General features: G+C 38.6%; 2 protein-coding genes, 1 long non-coding RNA gene and 1 pseudogene across 3 annotated transcripts; all 4 read left to right on the top strand.

Moving 5' to 3' along the window:
* Positions 1 to 4,243: 4,243 nt before the first annotated feature.
* On the top strand, positions 4,244 to 5,774 carry LOC113759645 (protein EFFECTOR OF TRANSCRIPTION 2-like). The gene has a single exon (XM_027302222.1). The coding sequence runs from the start codon at positions 4,590 to 4,592 to the stop codon at positions 5,772 to 5,774; it is 1,185 nt and encodes a 394-aa protein (XP_027158023.1). The 5' UTR covers positions 4,244 to 4,589.
* Positions 5,775 to 5,960: 186 nt separating this feature from the next.
* LOC113762794 lies at positions 5,961 to 9,045 on the top strand. Its single transcript, XR_003467262.1, has 2 exons — positions 5,961 to 6,066; positions 8,650 to 9,045. It is a non-coding gene; the product is annotated as an uncharacterized LOC113762794 (long non-coding RNA).
* LOC113762793 (protein WHAT'S THIS FACTOR 1 homolog, chloroplastic-like) lies at positions 6,007 to 8,196 on the top strand. Its single transcript, XM_027306390.1, has one exon. It carries the CDS (start codon positions 6,192 to 6,194, stop codon positions 7,785 to 7,787), a length of 1,596 nt encoding a protein of 531 aa, XP_027162191.1. The 5' UTR covers positions 6,007 to 6,191; the 3' UTR covers positions 7,788 to 8,196.
* Positions 9,046 to 10,394: 1,349 nt separating the features above from the next.
* Positions 10,395 to 13,900, top strand: LOC113759644 (annotated as a pseudogene).
* Positions 13,901 to 15,379: the final 1,479 nt, after the last annotated feature.

The following is a 15,379-nucleotide window of genomic DNA, read 5'->3' as shown; positions in this document are numbered from 1 at the left end:
TGATGGAGAGATGTTCACAGATATGAAGCAAGTATCATGTAAGGGTTTCAAAAGTTAAAAACCCATAGTGGAGTGGAGGGGGTAAAATTACATACAATGGAATGGAGTCACTGTTACAGATGATCCGTGGTCAGAACAGAACCAACAAGCTTCAGAGACCTTATTGCACTCCCTGCATTCGCAATCAGCATCGTACACAGTATGCCATGCAAGGACACACCGACTCTGCACCCAAAAGGAGGAACAAAAAGGTAAGACTCCACGATGCTGCCTTGTCTCTGTTCTATTGGAGGGCCAGACAGCTGACTTTGATGAGCACAAATAATGCAAGCATAGAAATCACCGAGGCTTAAAAAAGATAAGAGAAGAAAAAAGATACCACCACTCACTATATTTTTCGTCTGGTTATCCGAGGAATCCTGAAAAGATACTTTTGTTGCGAAAAGGGGGTGCTAATGGGTATTATAATTCATGATCATGGATGTCCAGGCAAGAGTAGTGTAATTATCAACTTTATAGTTTTTCGTGTTATTTACGTGTAATATAATATAGAAAGTATTTGCCCAAGTTACAACCACAGAATCAACTTTTACCTTGCTAATCCCTCCGGTGGATTAGCTTCATTAAGTAACTTCTCGAGTTGTTCTGCGCTGCACTGCCCTTGGATGCTAGTCATTCAGGCTTCCTACTTCAAAATTCATCCTCACTTTCTTGCCAGTGAAGCATTTTTGGCTCTGCTGTACATATTATTTTACCACAAGCATGCTGCCAATGCCACGATGGACTCAGTAAATCTAGAGGCCTTAGTTCTTATACCCAGAGAATGAGTTATGTTGGATCATCCCCTTTCTTAGTATAGAGTATAGTGTAGGAGTAGAAATAGATAGTAATAATAGGGAAAAAAAATGGAGGATGAGTTATGGACATTAAAGAAGTCTCCCTTCGTCAGCCGTACTATGTCAAGGGTCGGTTATACTTTCTTTTTTTTTTTTTGCCGTAATAACACATGTCTAGTTTATTCCTTCTCCTAGGAGGGCAGGAGGAGGGCGGGAATCTACTTTATGGGAGGGCTCAACTAAGTTGAGGGAACCTGATGAAAATTGAACCATCATCAGATCAGACGAGTGTACCACACATCAATACAAGCCGGCTACACTTAAAAGTTAGAATCTTGCTTTTGCTCCAGGTGACTTTGATTGACAATAGGTTCCACTTTCCACAAGGCTATTTTGGCTATGCTTGCAGATTATATGCCACGTACTCTAGAATTACTTGGAAATTGGTAACCATTATCTGTTCACGTCTTTGCTCTTTCTAAAAAGGTAAGAGCAGTACTGAGAGTAACTTCTTATCCTCTGCCTAGATAACCTAATCAATCATCTCTCGCAGTTCAGTTGGCAGCCACCATTAACATATGAATTTGGAATAATGCGGTTTGAATTTTAATTTGTGGATTCGGATTACCTTTGCACTAATTTCACATCTTTGTGAAAAATGTTTATAAATTATTTGTGACAGTTAACAATTGATAAAATAGTACATGCATGGTTCAAAACGCTCGTGACTGACAATTATTCTCACTACTTGTGATTTCTTTATTATCAATCAGGACCCAATAAATAAATGAATAAATATTAAGGGATTAGAAAAAAAAAATGGAAAAGAAAAAGAAAACTACAATCAATAATGCTCTGACAATACTGACTTGCGACTACAAAATATGGACCCATGTCTGATAACCTCGCGTGACCAAAAACAGTACAATAAACTTTTGGCTACACCATTTTTCTTAGGGTTGAAGCAAGCTTGTGATTGGATAGCGATTTATTTACATCATAAATATAATTTTTGACATACTTTTTATTTTTTAATTATTTTTTATCTTATGTATATTATATTATAAAAAATATTATAATAATTATTTTAAATAATCTCCTGTCCAAACACACACATATAAATATATATATGTCACATACATCACATTATCAATCAACTTGGCCTTAGAAACCAATCTAACTAATGATTCACGTTTATACCACACTTATAATCAAGTTGACCAAAATATCCATACCATTTATGGGGATTGGTAGAAACTTTTTCAACAGAAAAAATTAGGCTTTAATTTTTTTTTTGTTAAAAATAGATGGTGCTAATTTGCATTTGAATTTTACGTTGTTGTGAATGATCTTAAAATTTTTGACATTTTGTCATTCACTTCGATGCCACCTATTTTTTTCCTCTTATTTAGTGGAGAGAATGTTTTTATTTCTTTTTCATGTAAGAGAAAATGAGAGATTTTTTTTTTTTAATTGTGTTAAGAAAATATTTTTATCTTTTTGGCACGTTGCACTTCAAAGTTGATCGCAGTATACTTTTAAAAAATACTAGTAGATCAATGATTAGAATGACGGTATCAAACAATTTAAATTAATTTCTTAAATATTTCTTGTTGTATGAAAGACAATTTTTTGTATCAAAAAAAGTATTTATTAAACTCTCATGGGCTTTATTGTCATCTTAATGCTAGGCGCATGGATTTAGCCCACCCTAGAAAATTGTGCAAGTACAACAATAGGATATAAGAATTTCATTTTTTAGTTTGGTCACCAGCGTAACTATCCAACCATATGTTATTTTCACACCCAAATTAAATGTCGCATGAACAGAGTAGCAGCCCAAAAATAATACAATACAACACCGCAGCCACCAAAGTGGTAGACAGGACAGGACAGGACAGGAGTCTATCTAGTTAATCTTTTAAAGACAAAATGATCAGTCCTCCTTTTCTGACCTTTTGATCTCTTAAACTCCCTTTATGTGTCCTAGCCCACCACATATTCAAAGCATAGCAGCTTAATTTTAATCGGATTTTTTTTTTTTGACGATCAACTTTATATAATTGTAAAGAATTAAAAATTTTTAATTTACATAAAGAAGAAGAAGAAGAAGAAGATAATTTGCAAATATGCGAGGACCATTTGTGCAACTCTCGGCGTGACTGCGGCAAGCTAGTAATTTTCACACTAAAACATGGACCGCGCTTATATAAAGGAAGGAAGTCAAGGACACTCCCCTGTGAAGCAGCAACGGCCGCTGGCTCAGGCTGCGGACAGGTGGGAGAATGGAGAGCTGGAGAGCGACTCCCTCCATCTATCACTCTATCAGTGGAGCTATGGAGAAATCTGTGACCGCCCTCCTACAATCCAGCAGCAGCAAACAGGCTAAAGAAGAGAAGATTGCAGGCGTACCAGCATGACTCGTGGCTTGTCTCACCGTGGCAAGTCCAGCAACGCCTTCTTCCTTCTCCCTTACGTGACTTTGCTTGGACTCCGTTCTCAATTTAAGGTTTCTTTGATTTATACTCTCTTATTCTTGGAAGCGCTCTGCTAGAAATTTGTTAGGATTTATGCTTTTATTCTACAAGGACTTTCGCCCATGAAATTAAATTGATGCCGTTAGAGTTATTCCCACGAAATGCCTTTAAACTTCTTCGATGGATGATTGTTAATATCGAGAATATTGTTTGATCCATTGATCTTAAAGAAACAAAGAATTCATATGGCATTGTGTACTGGATTCATTCCTTTAATAGCTTGCCAATTGATCCAAACTGTTAGGTCTGGTGTCATTTTAACCAAGAATTGTGGGTCTGCCGTTGATTGGCAGACCGTGGATTTATAGTGCTTAGTGCTTTTTAAGTTAATATTGAATGCATGATGGGTTTCTATGTGATTTATGTTCCAGTTCTATTGGACCCTTCTGATTGGGAAGACCATTCAAATGAGAAGGGGCTGAAAATTACGGGGACGCAGACTCCCAAATTGGCACTTCCTGTACTGGAGTTTATGAGCTTGGCACCTGTATGCGTAGAAATATCTTCGGCGAAGATGCTGGCAACTTGATCCGGACTTATAATTCTGTTTTACCTGGAAAATCTGACAGACGTTAGGAATAGGACTACAGCATATGGGCGGGAAGGCTCATTTGGAGAAATGGCAGCTCCAACCACAAGTGAATGTTGGCCAACGAAAGGTGGCTCAAAACGGGATCTGAATGTTCAAGACATATTTTCTGAGGTTCTCCATTGTCTAACAAGATGGCTCCTGTGAGTTTTTTTTTTTTTTTTTTTTTAAATAGTCATTTAATTGCTTATGTAGTCAGTTTAAAATTTCTCTGCTTTAGAAACTAACCAACAAAAGATAATAGAAATGATTGGGTCACTCCATTCACTATTTGGATAATGAATGACCCTAGTAACTTAAAGAAACAGGCAAGGCAAAGGAAAGGTACGTGATCTCGTGAATTACTTCAGAATAAATTCAGAAATTTTATTTAAGAACCACAGCATTTTGTGATTCGTTTGAAAAACCCTCTTTCTTTCTCTACCAAGTCAATAATGTTGGATCATTAACATGGTTAAAACAAACCTTTTGAAGTTCAGATGCAGCATGTTACTCTTTCAACGACTAAGTTAATATTGAGGAGTTCTCGTAGTGATTTACTTGAACCTTTGTTTAACATCGATTTAGTTCTTTCTCTCTTCAAAAGTGTACATCTGCTCATGTGACATAAACATTTTCTGGATCCCGATGAGAAATTTTTACCTGTGTTTTGGTTTTGAACAGATGAAGAGTACAAGGGATGCTGATAAAACTGAATCTGATCTGCTTGGCAAGTTTGATTACGCATGGAATAAGGGAAGTAATGGTCCTCGCCGACACAATGATATACTCAAAATGCTTGATCGCATCTCTAAAACTTCTCCCTTTATGGCAAAGCTACAGGTTTTATCTCAAAAGAAGAAGGGAATAAAAATCAAAGCTTACAAACCACCTTTTGTGGAGAATGGATTGGACTTTTACACTAGCTTGGAAACTAATGGCCTCCTCGCTCAAATTTTCAAATTTGGACGATCACAGCCAAGATTGATTGTCAGATCTGTTATCAACGAAAATTACATTAGCATCTGTGGTGTCGCTTTAGGTCATGGAGTCGTCTGTAAAAGGGCACCAGCTGAAGGGAACAAAAGGTGTTCAGAGCATAAAGGCATGAAAGTAAATGGTTTCACATCTAAGTTACTTAAAGATGGAAAATCAACTTTGGTTGCAAATGAGTATCCTATAAACAAGACATTCACCCCACCTTGTGGAGTCATTTTGGATGATGGCTCTTGCTGTACAAGCAAACCAGTCCAAGGAAACAAGAGATGCCTGGAGCATAAGGGAAGGAAAATCAATAATTTCCCTCAGCTAGTAAATGATAAGAAAGCAAATTATGTGTACGGTCCAGTTCTGGACTATAATACATCCCTCAGTAAAGCTGGCCACACTGATTCTAGCTCAACTATATGTGGAGTGGACCTAGACGATGGGACTTTTTGCACCAGGCAACCTCCGGCGGCTAGAAAGAGGTGCGAGGAGCACAAGGGCAAGAGGATCAAAGAGACCATTAGTATTTCCCATAGAGATGAAATCCCCAGCTCGTTTATACATTCAGGTCCCAAAATTGGGATACAGGAGAGCCAGAATCATTCACTTATTCCTTCAGTTTTTTGTGATATAACTTCTCCAGCATGTGGGGCAGCAACACATGATGGTTCATTCTGCAGTAGAAAACCTACAGAAGGAAATAAAAGATGCTGGCAGCATAAAGCATCATCACTAAATATTATATATATATTAGGACACCACACGTATATACTTCCACTCACGTATTTGCACATACATAGTTCCAGAACCATTAGTGCAAAAAGGGGCTCCTTTAGAAATATTTAGGACTTACTTCCAATTGTCGTTTTTCTTAGCTTCAAAGAAGGGCTTGGATAAATGGCAATCCTAAACAAGCCCTTAAGGCTTGCAACTAATGTTCCTTTTTTTTTTTTTGGGGTCAGTACGCGTTTTAACTAAGGGTTCATGACATGGACAATTTTAACCCTCGACTGCTTTTTGTAAACACGAAGATAACAAGAGAAATATCTGCACAAAGGGGTTTAGCTGATGAACCCTACCCAAAGTCAATCATTTTCTCATCTTCAAACTTCATTTACCCATTTCCAAGCCCAACAAGGTCAGTTAAATCTTCAGCTTTCTTGACGAATTTATTCATTTGTATGCCATTGTAATTGCTCTCTGATGTTAGCTTATTGGCTGAAAAACGTGTTTGATGCATATTTCTGGAAATAAACTGACAAAATGGAACGTAATTTCTTGTTATCTCCCCACAAGATTTCACCACCCGTTGCTGCTTTTCCATTTTGCATCTCCTATGAATCCTATTTACGTCAAAAGCCCCAATGTTCTTTGAGGACACCTTTCTCAGTTTGTAGAAGAAACTTGGAAAAGACACTATTTTTGGGTGAAAGTTTGGTTTTCCAGGAAAAAAATGACTTTTGGGGTGATTCAAGGAGAACCCATGTGCCCCTCTTGCCTATAAGGTCAGGTGCTGTGAAGAGGAGGAAAGAGCTTCCTCTTGATAATGTAATCCAAAGGGATAAGAAGCTCAAATTGGTTTTAAAAATTAGGAAGATTTTGATGAGTCAGCCTGATAGGATAATGGCGCTTCGTCATTTAGGTAGGTTTAGAAGAGCATTAGGTCTGGATAAGAAAAGGCGTTTTATCGCATTGTTGAGGAAGTTTCCAGCTGTGTTTGAGATCGTGGAAGAAGGGGCTTATTCGCTTAGGTTTAAGTTGACTCCTGAGGCGGAGAGGCTATATTTAGAGGAAATGAAGATTAAGAATGAGATGGAGGATCTCCTAGTTGTCAAGTTGAGGAAATTGTTGATGATGTCAGCTGATAAGCGGATTCTTTTGGAGAAGATTGCCCACTTGAAGAATGATCTTGGGCTTCCTTTAGAGTTTTGTGACACGATATGCCAGCGATACCCACAATATTTCAAGGTTGTGTCTACTGGGCAGGGACAGGCGTTGGAGTTAACTCATTGGGATCCTGAGCTTGCTGTCTCTGCTGCAGAGCTTGCAGAAGAGGAGAATCGGGAAAGAGAGCTGGAAGAGAGAAATTTGATTATTGATAGGCCACTGAAATTCAGTAGAGTGAAGTTACCTAGGGGTCTTAATCTTTCAAAAGGAGAGATGAGAAGGATTTCTCAGTTCAGGGACATGCCATACATTTCACCTTATTCTGACTTCTCTAATTTGAGATCTGGAACAATAGAGAAAGAAAAACATGCTTGTGGTGTTGTTCATGAAATATTAAGCCTCACTGTTGAGAAGAGAACCCTTGTGGACCACCTGACTCATTTTCGAGAGGAATTTAGGTTTTCTCAGCAGCTTCGTGGAATGCTCGTTAGGCATCCTGATATGTTTTATGTCTCTCTTAAAGGGGATAGGGACTCTGTTTTTCTTCGTGAAGCATATAGTGATTCTCAATTAATAGAAAAAGATAGACTCTTGCTCATCAAAGAGAAGCTTCGTTCCCTTGTTGCTGTTCCACGATTCCCAAGAACGCCCATTCCAAAAACTGGCACAGGTGGAGAAGAAGGAAGTGAGGCAGAAGAGGCAAGCAGTGCAGAAGAGGAAGATGAATGGTTGGACATTGATAGTTTTGCTGGTGATAAATTGGATGATGATGAAGATTTTGATGAAGATGATCTAGATTTTGAAGACAATTGGAGCAGTGATGAAGATGATTTATCCCCAGACTTAAATGGTGATGATGGAATTATGAACCTTGAAGCACACAAACAAAGCAGGAAAATAGATGACTCAGAGAAAGAAGATAAGCCTCTTGTTCCAGTCTTTCCAGATGGCCGGCCAAGAGAACGCTGGTAAACTCATGGAGTGTTTTAAAATGCAAGAGGCTTTCATATTTTTGAAAGGCCCTGTGCCCTGGGAGAGTGACAAAAGGTGTGCTATCCTTTCAACATTGGGTTTGCACGAGGTTCATAACAGCGGAGAAGAGTGTTAGGCACTTTGTTTGAAAGGTTAGCATTTCTCAGAGACTATAAGTTTTGGGACTTCACATCCACTGTAAAGTCAAAATGGTCCTTGAGAGAGAGAGAGAGAGGGAGGAGAATTAGATTGAATGTTTAGCATATCTTTCTTTTAAGTAAAAAAGAGCAGAAGATCTTATCTTGATGTTTGCCGAGCTCGCAGGCATTGCATTTCTGCTGCATCTGACAGCTTGTTCATATTATGTTATATTATTTCCATGATATGAACTACACACTTCTTTCCGAAACTCTTGAAATTAGAAGTAAAGTCTGCATTTTATTTGTTTGCTTTGTTTACAAGTACAAATTGCTGTGGTTGATTACATTTTACTCCAGTTCATGCAATTAACCTTGAGGAAGTTCTGGCGCTAGCATCCTACTGTTTAAATCTTAACTGATAACCATTCTTAGTCCAAGTATTAGATTTTTGTCGTAGTTTTTATATGAGGTTCTTACATGCAGTCTCTGCTTCTCTGATGACCTTGTCCACGTTGAATTAGGAAGACTATAAATCTCAATTTGGATAATAGTCCTTTGCAGTAACCAAAGGAAAAAGGAATGTATTCATCACAAAAAAGTTTGCCAAATTATGTGTTCATGGCAAGCTTCATAAATTTGAATAGAGCAATTTGAGTTGTAAATCTGTTTGCTACACAATTCCAAAAAGAAGTTTGGTGAGCATGCTTTTCTGCGTTGGTCAGGAGTGACTTCCTACACCAGAGTTAATGGATAAAGACTTTTTGGCAAGGGGTGAAGTTTTCAGGACACTCCAGGATTCTCTCAACTATAAACATCGCTACAATCATGAGCTCATGGATATTCCCTTATGCTGATTCACTAGCTGCTTCCATTTCTTGAAGAGAATATAATGTTGCTTTTGCAAAGCAGCCGAAAATATCTTAGGTTTATTTTGATTAGGTATCCGACCGGTTATGGCTTCTTTAGGGGAAGTCTTGGAACTGAAACGTTGACTTTAGCTCCAGAGTTAACGAATGTCGACCTCCTCCATCGTTGGACTGCCTTGTAGTCAAGACTCTTTGTTCGATTTCTTGGACACATTTGAAGAATGGTTCCCGTCCCTCAACTTAATTATTTAACCAAGATATCTTGTTGGCTGTATTCTTTCATTTTCTTCCGTTGTTTCTTCATTTATCTGCAATCAAGGCATCCAATCACTCGTAAACCAATATTTTGGGGCCTAAACATATGCTCTCCATGTCATATATTAATAGACCTGTAATTTTAGTCTCGAGGAGCATAAAGATTATAAGCTTGCCGACCCAAATTACAGTACAAATGTGACTTTTTGAAAAAATTTAAGGGTGATTGCCCTCCAGTTCCGTTCCTTCTCCATATTCAGTGATCTCGTCTGCCATGTTTGTTCTACAGAGCTAAAGACATCCAAAAAACAATAATGTATGCAGACTGTTCTTATCAAAATCAAATTTACATGTGTCATATTCAAGCTCTGGTTTTCTGTTCATAGACTTCATCAGCGGAGATGCGGGAAGCCCTGATGTCCTAGAAAAGTCTGAGCTTCGAAACAAATAAGATGTTTCAGCTTTGCTCGTAGATGGCAGCTACAGAATGCGGGTGAAGTGTTCCGCATAGGTTTCTGCGGCGCTACACAGAGATTTAGCGAAAGAAACAAGCATTACAAGTTTTATTGTCAACCCGTTGTATACTGAAAGAGACATAAGGTCGAATATTTGACTCAAAATTTTGAAGCCAAAATTGGGGAATTAGCTTTGTATATACCAAGCATTTTTTTTCCTACTCTCGGAAGCATTTTTTTCCAACTCCTTTGATGCATGGGATATTAACTAGGCTTTTGTGCGCTGTTAATTAAGGCTAATGACTAGTGGTAGAACGGATTGAAAGCATGTCAATATGAAAAGCAAGGCCAAACAGACATTATTTTCACTGTCCTCAAGGTCGAGGATAAAGAAGAACCCGTTCCAACTTGAGGCATATATTTCCGGCCGGCTTAAACAAAAAGATTGACAATAATCATTATGCACAAGAATTGTGCTTACGTTGGGATAATGAGATCATGGGCAGGGGTGAAAATTGAAATGCTTTATCCGATGCTTTATTCTTTATGTCAGAAGGGTTGACTCTCGATTATCTTTGCAGGCCGAATCTTTGCTTACTTTAGGTGGACTTGCATCTGGAATCAAATGGATCTGGTTTTGCTAATAATGTATGATTCTCGAAGGATATTAAGGTCCCACCAAACACACCGTAACTAATCGAAGGCTCATGCTTTATTAGCTATAAATACCCCTTGCACTGGTTCCAAATTCACTGGATGGTATATGTAGTTCTAGCCTTGTGAATCCACGTTAATGAATGAATACATTTTCTTTTCATCTTTACTTCCCTCGTCAATTCTTTTCTTCTTTAGCCGTGATCCCTCAAATTTCCCACCTGAACTGGAGCAGTAATGGTGGTACCCGACCTTAACGTTCCGCTTGAGATCCCCATTTCCATGGAGGCAGTCACCTCCCTGCATCACCTGAAACCCTCAGTCCTCCATTATACTCTCCCAAACAAACATTTGAAGCATTTTACCACCAATTTCGCTCTTGCAAATGTTGCAGAAATTCATCGTAATGAAACTTCACCCTCTGCTTCTGTTCCATCTCCTTCTGTCAACCCTTTTTCTAACTCCAACTTGCTTTCATTTCAAGACTACAATGAGCCAAATTCCCTGGAAGCAGTCAAAACAAAGCATGCCCAGATGATAAAAATGTCCAAAAAGTCAGCTTCAGGTGACAAAATCCAATTTTTCATCTCATCTTACCTTCAATTTGAAGATTTTCACTCGGCTGCATTGCTTTTCATCGTGGGTTTTACTCAAAACTATCTGTGCTGGAACTCATTTATAGAGGAATTTAAGCGCATTGGTGGTAACCCACTTGAAATTCTTGAGGTTTTTAGTGAGTTTCACAGGAAAGGAGTGAACTTTGACAGCAAAAGTCTTGCTTTGCTTCTAAAAGTCTGTTCCCATTTGATGGACTCTTGGTTAGGTTTGGAGGTTCACGCTTGTTTGATCAAGAGAGGCCTTGATCTAGATGTCCATCTAAAATCGGCACTGATGAACTTCTATGGGAGGTGTTGGGGTGCAAAATGTGCTAATAAGGCCTTTTATGAATCTCCTCATCATAATGAGTCTTTATTGTGGAATGTAGCTATTTTGATAAACTTGAGGAATGAACATTGGGTTCGAGGTCTTAAGCTTTTAAGCGATATGCAGCACTCATTTCTGAGGACTAACAGCTTTATAATAGCTAAAGTTTTGCAAGCTTGTGCAAAATTGGGAGCCCTTGGGCAAGAAAGGCAGATTCATGGGTATTGTATTCGTAATTTGTCAGATTCCGATATGTTTCTTTACAATTCATTGCTGAACATGTACATGAAATGTAATGCGCCTGAAAAAGCTAGAATAGTTTTTGTCTCGATGGAAGATCGTGATTTAACTTCATGGAACTCAATGATAGCAGGTTACAGTTCGCTTGGCTTTATAGATGAACCATGGAGATTATTTGGTGATGTGGAAGCTTCAAACGTTAAGCCAGACATAGTAACCTGAAATTGCCTTATGTCTGGGCATTTGGCTTGTGGATTGTACCAAGAAGTTGTAAGCATTCTGTGGAAAATGCAAAATGCAGGTTTTAAGCCAAACTCAGGCTCTATAACTAGTGCCCTTCAAGCAATATCTGAATTGGAACAATTCAGTTTTGGGAAGGAAATCCATTGCTTTGTCATTAGAAGCGGCCTAGACTATGACCCGCATCTAGGTGCTTCATTGCTAGACATGTAGTAGAGAATGATGATTTAATAAATGCCCAAAGAGTCTTTGATAATATGGAGAACCGGAGTTTTTTTACTTGGAATTGTGTGATTTCAGGATATGTATATAGAGGACTTTTTGATGAAGCACTTAATCTTTTGGATCAGATCAAGGAGGAAGCACTTAAACCTGATTTAGTGACTTATAACATTCTGGTTTCTGGGTATTCAACTTTAGGCTGTGTTATGGAAGCCTTGGCCATGATTCGCCAAATGAAAATTTCTGGTCTGACTCCTAACGTTGTCTCATGGACTGCTTTAATATCAGGTTGTACACAGAATGGGTATTACAAGGATGCACTCAAGTATTCCATTGAGACGCAGAAGGTAGGCATCAAACCAAACTCAGCCACACTAGCAAGCTTACTTTGAGCTTGTGCAGGTTTGTCTATGTTGCAGAAAGGAAAAGAGGTACACTGCAATAGTATCAGAAATGCTTTTCTTCAGGATGTATTTGTGACTACGGCTCTTATTGACATGTACAGTAAGCGTGGCAGCTTAAAAAATGGCTATGAGGTTTTTCAGAAAATTGAGAACAAGACATTAACTTCTTGGAATGCCATGATCGGGGGTTTAGCAACATACAGCCTTGGAAAGGATGCAATTTCACTTTTTCGAGAAATGCAAGGCAGAGATGTTAAGCCTGATGCCATAACCTTGACAGCTGTCCTCTCTGGCTGCAAGGAACTCTGGCTTGATAAATGAGGCCTGGGAGTATTTTGACGGTATGGAGATGGATTATGGGATAATACCTACAATTGAGCATTACTCTTGCATGGTTGATCTACTTGGAAGGGCTGGGTATCTTGACGAAGCATGGGACCTAATTCACAAAATGCCAATGTTGCCAGATGCTACAGTTTGGGGGGCTTTCCTTTCATCATGCCGAATCCACAAAAACTTGGAGCTTGGAGAGATTGCAGCACAAAGCTTTTTAACTATGTCTGGCTGCTAACTATGAATCTATATTCAGCCCTAGACAGATGGAAGGATGTGGATCGCATCGGAGAGTTGATGGAAGCTAACCGTGTCAAAGTTGGTCATGTTTGGAGCTGGATACAACTGAACCAAACGGTTCACATATTCTCTGCTCTAGGAAAACCACATCCAGATAAAGGGGAGATCCATTTTGAGTTATATCAGTTGATTTCTGAGATGAAGAATTTGGGGTATGTGCCTGCTACTGAATGTGTCTACCAGAACGTTAACACAAGGGAAAAGGAGAAGCTATTGCTTAGCCACACCGAGAAATTGGCAATTACATTTGGGTCAATCCAAACAAAAGATAGCATACCAACAAGGGTGATTAAGAGCACAAGAACTTGTTTAGACTGTCACACACTGGTGAAATATATCTCTTTGTTGAGAAGACGAGATATCTTTCTCAAAGATGGTCTTTGTTTTCATCATTTCTCAGATGGTGAATGTTCATGCAACGACTTCTGGTGATCGTGTTTCAGTAATTTGCTTCTTCCTTTATGCACCAAGTTAACAGTTCCAGTAAAACTAAGAATAAGATCTAAAAGATATTTCATCTTGGCTGAGACAAAGCTAATCTGCACAGCAGGCAGTAAAATGAGATGAAGGAACAGTAGGATGCTGAACATAGATATTCCTGGGGAGCAATGAACCAAGCCAAATCCATGAAGTAAACAAAACCAAGAAAATACATGACAGTTAACTCTTGATTCTCCTCTTTTGTCTACTTGAATAGCATACTGGAATACATAAAATGCAGCATTATTGGTTGTTGGGCTGCATTGTTTGCACAAATAGGTATCAGGTTCGACACTTTGCCTTTATATCAGAATTTATGTGTTAATTTCATATTGTTGGTGAAGTCTTTTAAGCATCTATGGCAGCAAGAAACTGGCAACCTTGAAGGATTAAGATGGAAAACGACACGGACACCACTCCACCACTAGCCGAGCTGAAACTCTCCTATACTGAGATAATTGCAGTTGGTGCGACTTCTGCAACTTGATTATCTTGAAAAAAGAGAGCTTCCCGCATGGAAAACCCACGAAATTACAAACATACGTCCATGGCCATAATATCTTCTTGAGATAGAAGTAGTTTTGTCAAACAGTTCCATACTATTGATGGTCTGTATTGTAAATTTGGTATATATTTCAATTTCGGTCTTCTTTTAGAGCAATCTTTTAATTTAATGAATTCAGAAGACAAGTGGTACTAATTTCTTTTTAGTTTTCTACATCTTTTTAAATTTCTGATTTCTAATTATCTTTGCTTGATTTCCTTGATGTTGGTGTTGCACTCCAAATTTCACTTCAATAAAATGCATAGAACCAGTACACTTCAGAAACCATTCCAACTGTTCAATTTTGGTGTTAGTTTGATTAACTACAGCATTAGTTTTAAGTTCCAGGTTAAACTTGGTCCCTTGAATTAATGGGGATGCTGTCGAGTAGTACCAAAATTGCTTAATGTATAGACAAGGGATGCTTAATGTATAGATTAAGAATGCTGTTGAGTTGAGCCGAACTCGGGTGGTACCATACTCGAGCTTTTGATCGCCGTTGACTTGACTTTCATGATTTTATCTAATGCCAGCGTATTTAAGAAGCTAATTTTAGATCAAAGTACGGTGGGCCTGCCCTAGTGTTGGTCTAATATTTCAATTGATGGCTCTACCGATTGTCGTACGGTCCCTTAGTTATCTCAAGCCGAATCCCCAAGACTTCTCAGAAGTTCTTCTTTTTTATGGTATGTTCCCCCGGGTAGAAGTAACTAGCCATAAAGAGCACTTATTAGGTTCTCTGCTCTGGGAAAGATATATCAAGTTGAAAAGGTAAAGGTCATTTAGCATTACGATTTGTCTTCATCCTAAAACACAAAAATTAGGACCGGACAACACAATTAGTTTACGCCTTTTCTTTGCTTTATCAAAGTGGGAAATTTCTCTTTACCAACATCTACATGAAACCATCAATAGCAGCGAGAAACATCAACATTTTAGAAGCACCAACAACTTATCAAGCCCAGGAATAATCAAGCACCGTAACAAAGAAACAGCGGCCACAGGTTTATTTTCTCTTGATACTACCCTAAACAAGGAAAGGCAACAAGACGCGCCACGGTCAAAGTTTCCAGACTAGCACATTAATAGTTTGATACCCACATATATATATATATATATATATATATACACAATATTTACAATACATAGCACAGACACTTCAAACAGCCAATCCAGGAACGTAACGGAAGCAGATAAACTAATTTCCTATATCCACTAAATACCAGCGCTGCTAAAGTTCTCACTCCCAGAAGCAGTTGAAATTGAAAAGAAATGACCAATGGAAGCAAAATTGATCCGCTCAATCAAATCTGCCCAGCATTTTCCTGTGGAACCTCTTGACAGAGTCACCAGGTTCCATTATTCCTATGACCAGCTCAAGTTCAGTTGATGGGCATAATGTTTTCCTGCATCGCCATCCTCTCAGAGACATCAGCTAAAGATTTGAGGTTGCAATTGATCAAAGCCTTGACAAAGTAGCATGTCTCATCTTGAGTATTCCCTTGTGGTACATCCACAACAAACGACTCGGTGAC

This window comes from Coffea eugenioides, chromosome 2, assembly GCF_003713205.1.
Source record: "Coffea eugenioides isolate CCC68of chromosome 2, Ceug_1.0, whole genome shotgun sequence".
Lineage (NCBI taxonomy): Eukaryota > Viridiplantae > Streptophyta > Magnoliopsida > Gentianales > Rubiaceae > Coffea > Coffea eugenioides.
This window is presented reverse-complemented; position numbering and strand designations above follow the sequence as displayed.